The following is a 19,232-nucleotide window of genomic DNA, read 5'->3' as shown; positions in this document are numbered from 1 at the left end:
CACCCCTTAAAGTCAAGTAAAAACACTTGTCAGTTTCCCTCTGCAGCCCGGTTCGAGTTCAGCCAGTGTAGGAGAGGGGAATCACCCTTTTTTCCTTGGCTTTAAGCGAGGGGGGGGACTCCCCCCTCCCCTTAAAGCCAAGGAAAAATACTTGTCAGTTTCCCTCTGCAGCATGGGCAGAGTTCAGCCAGTGCAGGAGAGGGGAATCGCCATTTTTCCTTGGCTTTAAGGGGTGGCATGGGGGTTCCCCCCACCCCTTAAAGCCAAGGAAAAATACTTTTCCGTTTCCCTCTGCAGCGCCTGCCAAGTTCAGTCAGTGCTCTAGTAGCTGCTGCCCTCCCTTCCCCATCACCCAAATCATGTAGGGCAGTTTTATTTGAAGGGAGTGGAAAGGAAGGCTATGGGATGGGGCTGCTGAGTGCCCCCTGAAAAATTTATAGGCCCCCAGTCTTCCAAATCCTGGCTATGATCCTGACTTGGACTTGTCATGGCTACTCAAGGTGTATCCTTTTCCCATTTCATTCATAAAATTTAATTGTCTTGTTCAGCATTCTGGTTACAAATGCTACTCAATCTGGTTCCCCTGGAGAAAATGGAGAGTGGACTCTGTGGCATCATAACCCACTGAAGTCCCCCCCTTCCAAATCTTCTGCTCCCCAGGCTTCACCCCCCCACACACACACAAATATCCAGGAATTTCTTGATTCTTAGTTGGCAATCCTAAATCTCGGATTATTAAACAGAGTCATCAACTGGATTTGAAAACAGGCAGATATATATTCCTGATAATTTACAATGCCATGCTAAACAGAGTTATACTGATCTGGATATAGAATGGCAATGTAAATATTATTGAACATATGAAGCTGCCTTATACTGAATCAGACCCTTGGTCCATCAAAGTCAGTATTGTCTTGTCAGACTGGCAGCGGCTCTCCAGGGTCTCAAGCTGAGGTTTTTCACGCCTATTTGCCTGGACCCTTTTTTGGAGATGCCAGGGATTGAACCTGGGACCTTCTGCTTCCCAAGCAGATGCTCTACCACTGAGCCACCGTCCCTCCCTTTCTTGTGATAAGTATTTACAGGGCTTAGCTTAATTTATTAACTAGAAGGGCTGGAGGTAATGTGGTGGTAATTTTCATTTATTTTTCATTGTTAGTAGCTTAGCTTCAAATGCATCACAACCCTCCCCCCCTTAGTAATGTGGTAATAATTTTCATTTCTTTTTAAATTGTTAGTAGTTTAGTTTTAAATGCATAACAAATCCCCTCCCCTACTTTTTTATGCATTTGGTATATACTTGGACTTCTCATGGCTACTCAGGGTGTATCCTTTTCCCATTTCATTCATAAAATTTAACTGTCTTGTTTAGCATTCTGGTAACAAATGCCACTCAATATTTATGCTTCAATAAACTGATGCAATTAGTTGCTGTTAAACTCTTGAGTTCACTGTGGTGTTTTTATCTGGTTTAACATTTCTCACGGGGATGATAAGAACCCAACTTAACAAATCCTTGGAGCCAAAGGACTCTGTTTGGTGATGAAGGGGATATATCCCTTCACTTCCAGAAGTGGCATGCACAGGGCTCCAAGTATCTATTCCAGAAGGTGTGCATCTTTAGAAGTTCAGGAGGTGGTCCCTTTGATGCTGTAAGAGTTTTAAGAGAAGAAGGAATCAGGTTCTGTGGATGCACACAAGAAGATATTCAACTTTGGAGGACAATTCCCCCCCCCCCATACTAATAATTTGGCCAAAAATAAGGGTTGTACTCTTTTACTATTGAAATCTTGTGTGCAGGAGGAATTGAGCTTTTATAACATGCACCCATAGAATCCTTTGTGGAGGTAGAAAGCATAATTATTCATAAAGGGTCCAGAAAATGGGTCACTGTTTGTGCATACTAATTTCGCTCAGGGGGGAAAAAAGCCCAGCTGAGGATGACTGAATTTGTGACCTGAAACTGTCTCACTTTAACACTATTTTATTGAGCAGCAAAAATATCAACATTTTTAACATTACCTGCTAAGCCTTCTACACTTCACCAGTATAGTTATAACTTTTATTATAAAAGTCACCAAAGGAACATGTTGATATCTTGAAAGTGAACTGGTATTTTGCTGTGACTTTCTATAATCCTTTCTTGTGATAAGTGTTTGCCCACACTAACCAAGCTAAAGAGTTACATTGAAGGCCACTGAACATTATGCTCCAAGGGAAATATATAGTAGTAATGATACTTCTTCCACATTAAACATCTTTCAGATACCGTTGCTTTTCATTCAGACACAAACCTGCATCCTGGCTTTTCTGGATTAACTATGAGGTATTTTTTTGGCTCCCTCATGCATCTGATGATGATACTGTTGGGTGCTTGAAAGACTCCCTAGAACAGTTGTGTCAAACATGCAGCCTACAGGATGGATCCAGCCCCCATAGGGCATGTATCTAGCCTGTGAACAACTGGTTCTCTTCCGCTTCCTTTTCCCTCTCTCCTGTTTACTTCTGTATCACAGCTTATTTTGTCAGGCTCTCTCCATCTCATAGGAACTACAGAGTAAAGTCTCCCTTCCTTCCATTGGCTGAGGCTCCTCTCCCTCCTTGTCCCCTGGGGAGGAAGAGAGGAAGAGGGAGGGAAAGAACAAGAGCTTACTTTGCCCAGTTCCCTCAATCACATAACAGAAATACACAGCACCTGTAAGACCAACAAAGTTTTATTCAAGGTATGAGCTTTCTGCCTTGTTACCAGAGAGAGATACAGACAGACAGAGACAGAGACACAGGCAGACAGAGAGAGTTTTGATGGGCTGTTATGCCAGGGCTCTTCAGGGTGCAACTAGATTCCCCTCCTCTTTTTTACTGTATTCATGCCCTCATGATCCAGTCTGTCTCTGTAGGAAAGCAATGTGAATTATTTTGATGAGGAAGAACAACAAGCCAGTGAGGTGGATTAGGCTGAGAGTGTGTGTCCAGACCAAGTTTCCTTTGTAGACTGAAGATTTTGAACTTAGTCTTCCCATACAGTAGGCTGGTACTGACCACTATACATAGCTGTCTCTCTCTTTTTGCATTGCCTCATAGAAGTTGTATTTATTTCTCTGGGGAAAACTATTGTTTTATAGACAAACACATAGCTCTCAGTCTGTGCCATAGTGCCTTCACATGTTCTTGACCAGCATATGAAGCAACTTATGTACAAAAGCTTGCGATGCCCAGTCATTTCATATTTTCTCCTGGGTCTTAGGCTCAGAGCATTGACCATGAGATTTCTGTAATGAATGTCAATAAACCAAAACTAGGTTTGCAACTTATAAATACATACCTGAACAACACCTGAACAGCATACTCAAGATTGCTGCAACACAGACATTGTCTCCAGCTTTTGATGCAGTAATTCAAAGCAAGAGGTGTCAGTTATCAGAGACTATAGTGCTAATGCTTTAAGCTTGTTTTAAGTTTTTAAAAAATCTTTAATTGTGTTTGTCCGTCTCTGCTCTTGGCATTACATTTTATGATACACATGGCCTGGCCCAGCAAGGTCTCATTTAAGTCAGATCTGGCCCTCATAACGAATGAGTTCAACACCCCTACCCTAGAGCTCTGCACTCTTTCTGGAACAAATATAGCCTTTTCTGTCACCCTCTTGGTATTACTTACGGAAGACAGGGTGGCAAAGAACATCCAATTCCTACTAAAAGAACATGGTACTCTGCAAAGCTTTGGATGAATCTAAAAATGAATGTTACTCCAGTTTGTCACACCACTATGCAAAACCATGGGCAGTAGCATTAATAACCCTAACAGAACAAGCCGATAGGAGATCTATGATAGGATCTTCCCAACAATTTTTAAAAGTTAAAGCATGGGTGCCTGAGTCATATCTGGGCATGGCATCAATGGAAAAGGAATTTAATCCTTTGAACACTGCATGTTTATGTCATTCCAAAATGATAACCACCTACCCACCCACAGTACAGTTAGTTTTGAAAAACAAAAAGAAAGGGTTCCTGTGCTTTTCTTCTTCTAAGATTAACAATAGCGTCATTTTGATTGGTGAAATTGTGGGTATGAAAGAGTTAAATCCCTTATCCCTCTTTATAATTGCACCATTTTGAATTGGGGCATTGTTAGAGGCAGTTTCAGCTTGGGAGTGGGCCCAACCATCCATGGCAGTAATAGAGGGTAAAAAGGAGAAAAAAGAGCAGGCTCCCATTGACACTACTTGCACCCATCCAGGTCTAGAGATGAGCACAAACTGGCTCATGATCATTAAGTTAATGATGAATTTTGACCAATTCATGGTTCACAAGCAAATGTTCACAAACTGAAAAGCTGCCATGAACTTCCATGAATTTTAAGGCAGTTTGTGACAGTTCATGAAGAGCAGAAAGCAGTGTTCAGAGACATTTAAACCCCTGCTTTTGGCTCCCCACCCCTCAGCTGCTTTTTGTAGGGAGCAGAAAGGGGTTTAAATGGCTCAGAGAGCAAAATCTCTGGCTCACAAGGGAGATGCAAGTAGTTAGCCTTGCCTAGGGTGCCAAATAGTCTAGGTCCACCCCTGATATGCCTCCTAAAGACAGTAACATAATGTAACAATTTTCATAAAGTAGAAATGCTATATAGGGCTTCCGAGAGGGGTACAGAATTTTTGAGGGCCAGGTTGCTGCGGGAGTACAAAAAACAGGCAATCCATCTATCTCATTTTGCTCTCATGCAAGAGTGCAGGAGCAACTGGGACAAGGTCTGTGGGTCTGGACGAATAGCTTAAATCCTTTGGTTTCAATAAGAACTGGAAGCCCCTATAGCAGTCCAAAATCATTACCTTCAAACTTTTGATTGACTTGAAATCATAGAAACATTATTCTAAGCAAGACAGCACTTAAACTATATTTTCAAGTTAAGAAAAGGTTAAGGAGTCTGGATTCTGGTTCTCCTGATTTCTTGAGCTTTGGTAGGTTTCTTTCCTCCCTCAATCCCTCTCTGGGTTTTTTTTTTGTTTTTTGTTTGTTTTGTTTTTGTTTGCTATCACTTTCTTCTAACTGTGCTTCTTAACATTTCCCCCCCCCCCATTCTATGTGGAGGAGTCCTATTGGAATCTTTGTCCAGTGCCCATGGTGAGTCTCACTAGCTGTAATTCTGTGCAAAAAAAATGTTAAAGAGAACAATCCTGTTTGGTGGGGATGAAATGTCTAACTATTCTGACTGACAACATCTCTGTCAGGCATATATCTACTGAAGCATTGTCTCCTCTCACTGCCACTCTCAATTCTTGCTTCATGGGCAAATAAAACCAGACAGCAAGACACCAGAATAATTGTCAGGTAATTCTGCTCAGACTCAATTTACTATATTTTCAAGTGGGCATTGTTCAAGTAGGATCATGATTAATAAATCCCTGATGGCACATCCACAGTTGAAAGACTGTGACTTGTTCAAGCCCACGCAGGGTTGAATGGATTACAGACCCAAGATTCTTCATATACTTGGGAGAAACAGATATTATGCAAATCATGGTTTACTTTCTGATTAATTCCTGCAAATGTAATGGGAATGGTTGAATTATATCTCAGGCACAAGAGGAGTGTACACTCACCAATAATATAGATAAATAGACATACAAGGGCAACTACCTTGTAAAGAGACCAGAGGAACACAACATGCCCAGAAACAATGCAAACAGCTTACATTTTACTGATGTATTAGTCACACTTCATTATTCAAAAGATTTTATTAAGCCTAACATTAGGATGTGTTCACATTTATCCAAAGGAAATCCTAATTATTTCCACTGGGGGGTTTTATTTGGGGGGGGGTGCACTCTTGTGTAGAAAAAATCATGCAAAGTTAACAACAGATTACATTGACATTCAATTAATTGTCAAGGTAATATGCATTTTATTTTGATGACAGTTATTGCCTAGCATTAAAAGTCTTTGTGCTCGATACTTAGTTTCAGTGATAGGTACATGTGATAATCCAGTAAGTAGTATGAGACTTTTAAAAACTGGAGCTGTTTGCAATACCAGCAGAACAAATCAATAGGAGTATCCTGTTAGATTAAATTCATTCTTCTTATGATACAGACATTCATGACAAATTCTCTTCTATCAGACTAGCTGAATCTATCTTTATAGAGGATTGTACTCCTTTCAAACCAATGTAATAGGAATAAGAGGTTAAAGACCTTAGAAAATTTCATATTCTTGCCAGTTTTATTTCAGGCATGATCATGTATGTAGATGATAGAATATATAAATAGCAATGATGAGTTCAAAGTCAACTTTGTTCATATGTTAATTATATCTATACATAGTGAATAAGAAGATATACTTTCTCTCTGTGTGTATATGTTGTATGATGTGTCATTCATTCAATAGGATGATTCCACAATGTCTTCTCAAAGTATTTCTTATCAGAAACTAAAAATCTACATAACGCATTTTTAGTGGGAAAATACTCATATCGGTAAGTGTATTCAAATGCATAAGGGAAATACACACTGTATGTTCTCAGCCCAGTAGACATATCTAGGTGCCAGCTGTTACTCTGCTTCCCTAATTTGCAAAGCTCAATCTTTCATAGTAAACCTTCTCCTTTCTCAGGTGTGCACTTGTAATATTTTGTGAACGTGGAAGCATCTTACCTTGCTTCCATTTTCTTTTGCTTCTTGTTCCATCTTAAGATCAGATACTAGGAGATTCTTGTACTTGTTCTTTCCATCACTGCTTTGGTCATCTAACCTGTATTCTGAAGTCAGCTGAGTAGAGAAGGGACTATCACTCAGATTCAAAGGCTGTTCATCCAGTTCCAGAGTTCCTTTGTCATTACTGTTGGTTTCTGCCATTTCTCTGCAGTGTGTTCCTCCTGAAGCATTCGAACTGTGTCCTGCAGTCTCATTTCCATTAAAACTCTCTGCAGCTGAATCATCTATGAAACATATGGTTTTACATATTGTCAATGGTATGTCATAAAGAATAACTCTATATATTTATTTTAAAGAACTTTGTTTCAACTTATTCAGTATTGCCAACAGTACAACTGAAAATCTGAAAATCTTTGTATGACTGGTACCCACAACTAGGTATGCGCACAACTGGGAAGATAGAGGCTCATCCCAGTTCATGGTTCATGGGGTCTCGCAAACTTTCCCATTAACTGAACCAGTTCATTTTTTTTAGGTTCATGATGCTGTAGAATGACCCTACTGTAGGCTAGAGATGCTGAACTTGTACCTGCCATCCAAGTTTGCTTAGGACTGGATTTAAGGGGCTGAGTTACAATCGCCCAAAGCAGGTGACCCCAGGAAAGTGCTCTCTGGTGAAATCAGAGCCGCAGGTTCAGGTGTATGTCAAATGGACACCCTGCAAGCTAGAGACATCAAACTCACAGAGGACATCCCCAGGATGCCCCTCTACCTGTCCTTCAAGCTTGATGAGAATTGGCTGTGGGGGGCAAGTAGCAACCCCCCAAAACAAGTGGCCCAAGGACAATGTTCTTTGAGGCACAGATTCAGGAAATCCTTACAGACTGAGAACCTATTGATTCTGCTGTAAGCTGTGAGCCTTCGGTCTGTGTAAGAAGTTATTGAAATTGGGTTCCATTTTAACAGCCTGATAACTGAAGAAGACCAGTATTGAAACATCTTGAAATCTAGAGGGGACGTCTTATGAAGGCTGTAAGGATTTCCTGGTCCCTCCATTGGAAAGGATTTCACAACATGTTTGGGACTGCATTACAAACATTGTTATTGGATGAAGGATTTCTGAAGACTATTAATCCCTCTGTTGGATATTTTGAAACTCAACTGTTGTTTGTAATGATTTGTAATTTTTCTGGAGGGAAGAAATTATAAATTGACATTGATTTTGTATAAACTGGTTTAAAATCGCATATATGCAAAAATCCTAATAAGGATTTAAGTGTACTTATTGTTTTTTGGTGGTATTCTATCTGCTAAGGGAGGTGCAGCAACTGAAGTCCCTCCCTTGGGGTGACTCATTGGGTGACCGCCACCTCTGGCCACCATGTGGAGGAAGTTCCCTTTGGCCACCAAGGAAGTCCTCCCCTTGGGCTGTCTTGAGCCTTCTGCTGCCAATCAGCTTCACTGGAGGTTGCCCTGCTTAAGGTCCAACATTTGGGGATCCCCGGCCCTGCCCCTCCCACACACACAGCCTTTCCCCTTGACTTCTGCAGCCTTTCCTCCCCAGGAAGCTGCTGATCATCTTGGAGTGGAGAGGAGCAGGTGCCGCCCCTAGGGAAGGCAAAGGAGGGGGTCATGGCTCAGCTTCCCTCCACTCTGCTGCCGTTCCTGGCTTCTTCTTCTCCTCCTGCCACTCCCCCACCACAAGAGGCTGCTGCCACCATTGACTTTGTGGCCAGGAGGTGGCTGACAAGGGGCCAGCCAGCAGTGTGGCATCCCTTCTTCTTCCACCAGAGCCACCCTGAACAGTCCTAGAGCTCAGCAGGGACATGATGCCAGAACCCCCTCCCCAGCAACTGTTTTCTCCAAGAAAGGTAGCCTCCATGGGCAGGGTCTGTCTGGAAAGCAGACCTGCAGGCGGCAGCCCCACACCCACCCTCTTGCTCATGGACTACACTTCCCAGCATGCAGTGGGCTACACAGAGCATGCTGGGGCCCAGGTGCAAACTGAGCTCTTTGTTGATGGCCCGCACCAAGCTGTGCAGGTGGGCAGCAATGAGAGTGAGCACGGCAGGGGTCCAGAGGTGGTACACTGGGAGGGGATGCCCGCCACTCCTGTGACTAGGTGGCACCCTAGGCAGTGGCCTATCTAGCCATCTGGATAGCACCAGCCCTGATTGCATGAACCTTAGCTCACAAATCACAAACTGGGTAATTTTCATGACAAACTTAGGTTCATGACAAGGTCCATGCCCATCCCTACCCACAACTAACAGATATATTAAGAATCATGATCTGAGAAGCTAAGCAGGATCGACTCTGGCAAGTACTTAGATGGAATAACCCCTTTGAAATACCAGTAGTTAGGAGGCCAGGGGCAAGCTTTATTCAGTCACTTCTCTGAATATCCTCCAGTCCCCCAGTAGGGGTCAGTCACCAGAAGTTGCATGACTTCCAGGTGCAGACACACATACACACAAAATATAAAAATACAAAAAAAAAGCAAACCATGAGTGAAATTTTATTTAGACCTAACTGGCTAATACCTGGGTAGGGGAAGAAACCATCTTCCCATGTTTATATAGAAACATGCTTATGTTATATAGAAATATGCTTATAGGACACTGTAAATTACAATTCTTTATACATTTTGTGGAGCAGTAAAATGTACTTTGTATACATAATTTCACTACAAGATTTAAAATGTAATTGTTTCTGAACATTTCAATGTATAATTTATGTACAATTATGTAAACAGCACCCACAATTCTGTCTAAATGCAATGTGAGTATATCTGCTGTGATTCTGTTAGCATACTTTCCGTGAGAAAATAGTTTATATTATCCTCTCCTGCAACATAAAATCAAAAACCTGAGATATATCTTATAGCTATTCACGTTTCACCTTACGTATCTTATGTATTCAAAATAATTTTCATATGAAAGGTTGTAAACATACTTTCCTCATATAAATATAAGCATATATTGTCATAAAAGAATCAAAAGAAAAATAGTGTTTTAGCCATTATAGGCTCTCCTCCCAGGTGTTACCAAAATAACTTATCCCAATGATTTACCATACTTCATTCTGGGGCACTTGGCCTATTTTATGACAGTTTTTCTAAAGTAACAGATTTTTAAAAATCATAGTGCTATATCCTCAGAACTCCAGGTAGAGCTACTGAGCCAAGCTTTTCTTCCTTCTATTGACTGAGGCTCCTCCCCCTCCTGGTCCCCTGAGGAAGGGAGGAAAGAGCCAGAGCTTCCTTTGCCCAGTTCCCCGGATCACACAGGAGAGATACAAAGACAACACCTTTAAGACCAACCAGTGGTAATGTTTTAAGCATATTTTATTTTTAGGTTTGTTTTTTTTTTTAAAAAAGAAGCTTTAATTGTGTTTGCCTGTGTCCTTTATAAAGTTTATCTCTCTGCTACCTAATCTTATATAGGTACACACATGGCCCAGCCCTACAAGGTCTCATTTATGTCAGATCTGGCCCCCATAACAAATGAGTTCAACACCCCTGCTCTACAGTTACTATTAGTTACAGCAGCCTATCAGGTGTGTATATTCTATAGCTAATCTAGTTACAGCCTTCAGTTCATGGTGCAGGAATCTCTTAATTTATAAATGTTAGATCAGTAATTACAGTTTGAAGATTTGGTTCTCTAAACCTTACTACTGTAACTCATTCTATGCAGCACTACCCTTGAGACTGATCCAGAAGTTACAACTATTCTAGAATGCAGTGGCCTATGTCTTTACAGGGACACAATTAACAGCACAACCTGTGCTTCTCCAGTTTCACTGGCTCTAGGCTGAGTACCAGGTCAGGTTCAAAGTGCTGTTTTTTACCTTTAAGGCCCTAAATTGTCAGGGAAAATGTACCTGTGGTAATGAAGAGGGACCCCTGAATAATTATGAACACCCCTATAATAATAAATGAAAATATGGTTTTTGTGCCTTCAGAAGAGAATGCCTGATGCAACATTTAAAAGTAACTGTTAGAGGCCACAGCCCAAATGGGTGTGAGTCACAAATGTGTATTGATAACAGACAGGCCCTTCAGAAGGATCATCTTGCTGAAAGCTGATAGCAGACTCATAGTGGAAAAATACAGGAAGCTGGGGCATTTGAATAGATAAGGGGGAGGGTTGTCTGCTTGTTTCGTGTTGTGAATAAAAATGGTCTGAAGGCTGATGATTTTAATTTAGTCATTTTGGGGCTTATGCCAACTAAATTCTGCTTTGGTATCAAAGTAAAACACCTCGTTTCACACCAAGCAATGTGTGGGGCTTTGTTATTTACCTGCTACAGCACTGCTTCACATGGTATGTTCCCCGGAAAGTGCTATGCTCAGGAGAACAAAATTTGCTGCAAGTCCCTGACCCAAAGAGCATCCAGCTGTCCTCAATTCAGAGCCAGGGCTTTTTTGGCTAGCTGGAACTCTCTGCCAAATGATATCAGGGCCCTGTGGAACTTGTTGCAGTTCTGTGGGGCCTGCAAGGCAGAGATGTTCAGCCAGGCATACAGTTGATGACAGCAGCAGCATTAGGTTGCCTTCTCATTCTTTCCCCCTCCACATATGGGGTCAGAATTTTATGTATTATGGCACTATGTAGGTGTTATGACATTATTCAGTTGTTATATTAGACTGTAGACTGTATTTTAATATATTCTTTTTGTTTTAAAATGTTGTACACTGCTCTGAGCCCACTTTATGGGATTGGTGGTATAGAAGCCAAATAAGCAAATAAATTATCAGAGTTATTCCTTATGTTAATTTCCTCTTGTTCCATCAGCAAATTATAAAATTTAAAACCAAAAGTCCTGATCAAGTTGTTCCCAGAATTACTAAGAGGTGTCAAAGTATAAGGGTATATGTTACTCCTTTACATTTAGGAATATTTTGTTGTTGTTGTTGTCGTCGTCGTTGTCGTCATCATCATATGACAGTAAGTGTAGTATAGCCAGGAAATCCTAAGATTATCTGGCAGCCAGATGTTCTAACTCTTTTAGCAGTATGCACCACTAGGTGACAAGCTAGACTTGGTTTTTTTAAAGCAAAGAGATGTTTTAGAGGTTTGCCATTACCAGCTTTTGCATCATGGCCCTAGTATTCCATGGAGGTTGCCAATCCAAAATACCAGCCATGGCTGACCCTGCTTAGCTTCTGTTATCTGACAGCATTGGGCTAGCATGGGCTATCAATTTGTTCTTTAGAAATTTAGGAATGTGGGTATAATACCACCCATATATACTGATAGATTTAATTTTTTAACAAATTTTAGACTAATCACTATCATCCATATAAAAAAATGCACATTTCAATGTGGGATTTTAATGATAAAAACTAATGGAAAATGATTGCCAAGGACTTTGGCATGTTGTAGAATGTTGTCCCAACAAAGGAATATTGTAGCAACAAAGGAAGAGTGAGTAGGATAAGATGGCACATGCATGGAATTTGTATAAATTGAATTTCTGTTCTGTGATTTTTATGGGTTTAATTCCAAAACACTAGTCATTATTATTCTGAATTAAAATGTTTTTTTTTTTTTATCAGACTTCTGCTGAGGAAAATTTGCCTTCTGTCCTCTGTGCCTAATACAGAAAAACTTGATAAGAATAAAAATGAGTCCTAAAGTAAGAGCACAGTATAGGATTGCCAAACTGGGCTTGGGAAATTCCCACACATTTGGAGGCACTTTTCAGGAAAGGGAGGGATTCAGTGGTGGTGTGATACCATAAAGTCCAGCAACCAAAACTGCCATTTCCCTCTGGGGAGCTGATGTCTGTAATCTGGAGTAGGGGTGTGGATTTGTTTTGGCTGAACAGAATAAACCCCAAGAAACAACTGATTCAGCTGTATTTGGGCCATATAGAGCTAGATCAGATTATCTGATCTGATTTGGGTGTCGAATACAGCAGCTGCAAATAGCTACTGAAATTACAGTGGGCAAAGTAACTGATTGCTTTTTTCCCATCATAGGCATGTTATTAATAGGGGCATGCAAGGCTATTTTTGAGCAGGAACGCACAAGAATGCAGTTCTGGCTGGCTTTGCACCAGGGGTGAGGCCCAATATGCAAATGAGTTCCTGCTGAGCTTTTTCTACAAAAAATACCCTTGTGGCTTGGGTATATCAAAAGATGAATGGACACAAATCTGAAATCAAGATTCACAAAGCTGAGCAACCTCTTTTACTGCAACATTTCAGAAACAGATTGGAACAGGAGACTGCTGAATTATGATTTTTACACTTATTACAAAACTCAGGGCAATGGAATTCCTAGGCACCCAAAGAGGTTGCTCCCATTCCCTCCATGGCCTCCTATGGTTTTGTGAGACAGACACATTTTTATTTAAAGCACAAGCTTCTCTGTGCAAGCACACTTCCTCAGAAACATTGCAATAAAAATTCAGGAGCCCAAATTCACACAGTAAATCAGATTTCCTCAAATATTAATATTTTATTAATATTAAATCAGATTTCCTCAAATATTAATTCCTCAATTGCTTGTTCCAGTCTGTTTCTGAAATGATGTTGCATGCCTGAGACCACTGGCACTTTTAAAACCAAACTGAAAAACTGAATTCTGGGAAAATTAAGAGCTGAGCAGTTATTATGTCCACTGAGATTAAATTAAGAGCTGAGCAAGTTATTATCTCCACTGAGATAGGAAGCTGATATCTCTATTAAATCCTGAGGGTTCCTGTGTCTTGAGTATTTTTGCAATGACTGGTCTCTTAGCTTTGTTATGATAGATAGGAGGAAAGCCTCTTTCTTTAGGTGCGTGCCCCCCCCCCGGCTGCAATTCATTATACTCTATTTTGCCATTGCATTTCCAACTTATGGAGGATCCACGCTGTGCACAGTGCGAGCTGTGCAGGGCCCGGATCAGTCGTGGGTGAGACCCTGCCCACCTGACTCCGGGGGGGATGCGGAATCACCTGCAGAAGCACCACCCAGGGGTGCTTCTTAAGGGGGAGAAGCAGGCTGGTGCTGTGGTGCCCAAGCGGCCAACACCACCCAGCCAGGAGGTCCATCCCATCGCGACTACCTCCGCTCTTCAGGAGCGTTCCGTGGGAGTACAGGGACACTAGGCATCTCTGCCTGAGATGTTTGGTAGGGGTGGCACCTGTGTGCCAAGAGGGGGAATCAGATATGGCAGGAGGGTGATCGCCTGGAACCTTGCCAGGTCAATCGCCCATGGGCTTCCATTTTCAGTGATTGAGAATCCTGGGGTGCTAGGGTTGCTTGAGTAGCTGGCTCCCTGGTACAAAGTTCCTGCGAGAACCACTATTAGCAGGACCATTGTGCCAACTGTTTTCAGGGCGACCAGATCTGTGGTGAAGGAGCATTTGTCTTGTGCTGCCGGGGGGACTGTTCATTTCACCTCAGATATCTGGAGCTCCCAACATGCGTTCAAGGGGTATCTCTCCCTGACTACGCATTGGTGGCAACCCAGAGAACTGGGGGCAGTGCAGTGTAAGGGTGCCAGCAGTAGCGGCAGGCAGGGTCAGGGTCACCAGTCCGGCTATCGCTGGGCCTTGCTGCACACCGAAGCAGTCGACGCGCCACACATGGCAGACACTCTCAGAGCCATCCTCTCACGGCAGTTAGAGAGCTGGGTAGGCAGCGGGGACGTCGCCATGGGCTTCGTGGTGACTGATGGTGGCTCCAACATCAAGGCGGCTGTCCAGCATCAGGGCCTAAAACGCCTTCCTTGCATGCCCCACCTTCTCCACCTCGTGGTTAAGGAAGCATTGGGCCACACGAAAAGCCAGGATCATCAGTATCTAGCCGTGACCCATGAGTACCAACTTCTGCTCCAGAAGTGTCAGCACATCACGGGTCACTTCTCACGCAGCAATACGGACTCGTATCGGCTGCATGAGAAACAGACACTGACAGGCGTGTCAGGGCACTGCCTGATTGGTGACATCAGCACATGCTGGAACTCCACCTGTGCAATGCTGGAGCGCATGGTTGAGCAGAGAGCAGCCCTGGATGCCTTTGTCTCTGAGACAAGGGTCTTTCGGGATGAGAACCGTCTCACCCAAGAGGATTGGGTGGTCATTTCTCAGACTGTGGAGGTTCTTGGGCCCTTCAAGACCCACACAGAAATGCTCTTGTCTGACACGGCGAGCATCGCACTGGTCGTCCCCATGGTCCAGATGGCCCGTGATGATCTGGCTCATTTCTAGTGCCAGCTCAAGGCTGTGCAGACGTTCTTCCAGCGGTGTGTGCCCTGGTTGTTAGGCTACAGGAAGGGCTTGAGGCCCGCTTTCAGACTTTCACCCAGGATAAGGTCTACATGATGGCAACCATGTTAGACCCACGCCTTAAGGGCACAGTAGCCGAGCGGGCCAACAAGCTCGATTGCTGGCAAGATGAGCTCTCCCAGAAGGTCGAGCGTTCCAGAGTTAGGGTGGGCCCAGTGCCGGTAGTTGAGGAGGGGGGGGGTGGAAGCAGCTCATCTGCCACTTCCACTGTTGTTGTTCATCCCCAACCTCCCCAGCTAGGCAGTGTTTCCCACCAGACTCACGCCACGAAGAGTCCTGAGGTGACACTCATCGGGCGGGTCGTTGGCCCCTCTAGGAGCAGTAGGGCAGCAAGAGCAAAGACAGGTTCTGCGATGGTGAGGGACTATCTTTTGGAGCCCCTCGAGCCGCAGGAAGCGTCTCCTTTGGACTACTGAGTCACGAAGGAGGAGGTCTGGCCAGCCCTCTCCTCCATGGCCAAGGCGTTCCTCTCATGCCCACCTACGAGCGTGCAGAGCGAGCGCATCTTTTCGCATATGGGCGACATTGCCCAAATCGCAATCGCCTGCAACCCTGGACAGTTGAGCAGTTGGTCTTCCTGAAGGTCAGCTTGCCTCTGTTTGGCTCCCCGAACGTAGACTTTGAGAGTGAATTAAGTGAGCACCTACATGTGCCTGCATCCTCTCTTGGCCCACGCTTGGAAGGTGGTTGTAAAACGCTCCTCCACTAAAAATATATTAGAGTCCAAAGACAGCCCAAAAACTCACTCACAAATTGATTGGCAGTGCTTCTCCCCCCACCACCACCACCACTCATCCCTCCCCAAACCAAAAGTGAATGCTGGTTTAAAAACTGCAAAGCGATCCAAATTTCCCCAGTCCCCCATCCACACATGACTAATAATACTGAAAGGGCCATTGCAGCCCCCAACTGTAACTGACAGCACCTACAGGCCCAGCCCAGATAACCCAGTTTTTTTTCAGGGGAAGGAGGAAGAAAGATGGAGGTGCCAGTGATGATGACAGCAGCAATACCAATGCTGAGGTCCCTCTAATGGGACAGTGATGCTGGTGTGTTGCTGAGCTGAGAGAGAAGGAATGGTTGCCTTCCTCTCACACAATCTGAGGCCCTCCCAGTGATCTTCCTCATTTGGGGTGCAATTCTGGCTCGCCTCCTCGTGGTGCACCCTGGGTAATGCAAAAGAGCCTGGACCAGCCAACCATCCATCACTCAAGGTAAGTCAAAATGCTTCTTGCTTTGTGTCAGATACAGAATGATGTGGAGCTAGGTGTGGTGGTCCACCACTTCTCTTGTTTGAGAGTTGTGTTGTTTGGGGCAGAACTGGAGAGCTGGCATCTGTAGATTGTGTGTTCTGTGGCAGGAAAGCTGGCACCTGGGTGAGAGACCCAGAGCCAGCATGCTTGTTGTGCTTGGCCAGCTCTCCCCGTGTTGTTTGGGGCAGGGCTGGAGAGCTGGCATCTGTAGATTGTGTGTTCTGTGGCAGGGAAGCTGGCACCTGGGTGAGAGACCCAGAACCAGCAGGCTTGTTGTGCTTGGCCAGCTCTCCCCATGTTGTTTGGGGCAGGGCTGGATAGCTGGCATCTGGGTTCGCTGCAGCCAGGTTTGCAGAGCAGACCTTGAGCAGATTGTGTTTTGTGTGGCAGTGACGTTGGCAACTGGGTTTATATTGGTTCCATGCCAGCAGGGTTCAAAGAGTAATTTGAACCCACAGCAATTATAGTGGAGGAAGTGGCTAATTGGGCTTTCCCCATCATTGTTGGCAATGGCCTTTTGGGGAGCCCAAAGACAGGGACCCCCTGGCCCAATCTTTTTGGGACTTGGGGGTTTTGTTGGGGAGAGTCCCCTGCGGGTTCCCTGCATTTTTTGGGATTCTCCCTCAAATCCCCTGCCCCCTCAGTAGCCTCTAATTATGCCCTATGTTGCCATTGATTTCAATGGCCCATAGGGTATAATGGTGGAATAGGGGCACCCTCTTTGGCTGCCCCTGGAATGGGACTCCCTGGCCCAATCTTTTTGAGACTTTGGAGGTTTGTAGGGGGGAGTCCCCTGCAGGTCCCCTGCAAATTTGAAGGCTCTCCCTCAAACCCACTCCCCTCCAGGCAGCTTCAAATATACCCTATTTGTCATTGATTTCAATGGGCCATAGGGTATAATGGGGCCATATATTCGGAAATAGCCGCGCATCTACCGTATATGCGGCTATTCCGACTACGGAATTCAGAAATATATGGGATTCCGTAATTTCCCCCCCCCCCCTGTATACTTCTGAATCCGTGTACTACTGAATTTTTTTTTTGCACATCCCTACTCATAACATGACCCCATTATCAACCTGAGGATGTTACCAAAAGGACTAGAAAGGAACTCTTCAAAGAACTCCCCAATTACATCACATCTGTCGAATGAAATTGTTTAGAGAATAAACCTGCAGTCACCAAAGTTACACCCTTCTGGACTTTTTAGTTTTAACCATTTGTCTTATCTTTAGATGTGTATTTGCTTTATCTATATACTTATAATTAAGTTCATCCTTCATCTCTAGACATCAGTTTAGGTTGCTTCCATCTCAACCCTAATTGTGTGATAACAGAATATTCCCCATATTCACAAGGTTATTTGTATTATATAGAGAAAATAGATGGCGGAGATTTCTTTTAAAAGCCCATTTGGAATCAAACCAAGAAGAGGTTCTTTTTGTGTTTCTTGGTAAAGATATTGATTCTGGTAGGTCAAGTAAAGATTTAGTGATGCCGTGGTATGCAGCAATGGCATTTGGCGAAAACTAAGTTTGAAGGATGGTTTGCTTTAGGAGTAAGCCTTCAAGAGAGATGGACCATTGATCAACCAAATACCTAAGACTGTTGGACCATGTTAATCTCAGATGAACTGAAGAGGATAACACTGACATTGTCTTAATTGTCTTAATTGCTTCTTTCATTTTAGATTCTGTTTGTACTTTTAGTCATTATTTTATTATGCCATTAAAGGTTTTGAAACTTGACTTTGTATTATATAATAAAGCCATTGGATCATTTAGAATGGGGACTTGTTTGTGATAGAAAAAGCATTTCCTGCATTTTTTTCGATAGCATTTGTAGTTCTATCCTATTACCATATATGTAAAAATGGCAAAATGGCATCTTGATGTGTAGAAAGAAAACATTCCATTTGTTTTGGAAAAATATAGAAACTTTATGTAAATGCAAAATCAGCAAATAATCCCTGCACTGTATTTTATCTTCTTCATATCTTGTATAGTTGCTCATGAATATTTCAACCCTATCCCATTCACCCCCATACACAAATCATTCTTCCCCCAACAGTTTCTGTCAAAGGTTTGCTTAATGCTTGCTGGTTTGCACTCATCATCAACTTTAATAAAAATAAATAAATATGGGAAACCTTCATTGATTCCAAAGCTTACTGTAAACTTTATGACTGAAAGCTAGATTACCTAAATTGTTCTTGGGAACAGTAGATTCCATAGTATGACTGAAAGCTAGATTACCTAAATTGTTCTTGGGAACAGTGGAAAAGGCACAAACATAAATATATGAACAATCAAAATATTTATTGCTATTGTGATGACAAAATGCCCTATCATTTCACATATTGCATTACATCACAAAAATATCACACAACGTACAGTGTATTAAAAATTAGGTTTTATTATGTCTTCAAAACCCAGTATTTCTATTTCCATCCCCTTTTGTGCTGTTTTTAAATGAAAATCGTAAATCACCACTAACAGAATGTCTAAACTTGCATGTTCAAAATCAGTAGTTAAGCACTTTGAGAACTGGGGATTGCTGCCATACACACAACTAGTTTTCCACATTCCTCCCCTCCCCACTTCCTTCTCAGCCTGAACTTCAGGGGTTTGAAAGTTTTCAACAGATTATTGAAACAGTTGAATTTCCATTTACAATTGATGGCCATTGTCATTGCTAAGTAAACATATCTAAAGTATACCTCTAACGGTTAGTTTGGGACATTTATTCCCCTTGCTATGTTATGAATTAATGCTTTGCATTTCTGCTTAGAATGCCACAGACTAGTGTATTGTTATTCCAGACATAGCTATGTAATGCCATTCAGTTGTGTACATGGGACATTCATCCGCAAGTCTTAGAAAACCATTATTCAACATTCTGCTCAGGAGAAGTTGACACTGTGAATTCTGCTCTTCAACTTAAATACCAGAGTCTGTGGCAGGCCAATTCTAGCATTTCAGATACAGCATCCCTCAGGCGAGGTCCAACCTTTCTCTTGCAGTGTACCCAGGGATTAGCTTGACTTCCCC

The 19,232-nt window shown here is 42.9% G+C and overlaps 1 protein-coding gene across 3 annotated transcripts in view; it reads right to left on the bottom strand.

The window, feature by feature from the left end:
• The window catches only part of NOL4 (nucleolar protein 4), a 262,828-nt gene that overhangs the window by 71,325 nt on the left and 172,271 nt on the right, over positions 1-19,232 (bottom strand). For all 3 annotated transcript variants that reach the window (XM_060243837.1, XM_060243838.1, XM_060243839.1), the window contains exon 6: positions 6,644-6,927. In XM_060243837.1, the coding sequence (XP_060099820.1) occupies positions 6,644-6,927 (284 nt within the window). The remainder of the gene's footprint in view (positions 1-6,643; positions 6,928-19,232) is intronic.

This window comes from Heteronotia binoei, chromosome 7, assembly GCF_032191835.1.
Source record: "Heteronotia binoei isolate CCM8104 ecotype False Entrance Well chromosome 7, APGP_CSIRO_Hbin_v1, whole genome shotgun sequence".
NCBI classification, from domain to species: Eukaryota; Metazoa; Chordata; class Lepidosauria; order Squamata; family Gekkonidae; genus Heteronotia; species Heteronotia binoei.
This window is presented reverse-complemented; position numbering and strand designations above follow the sequence as displayed.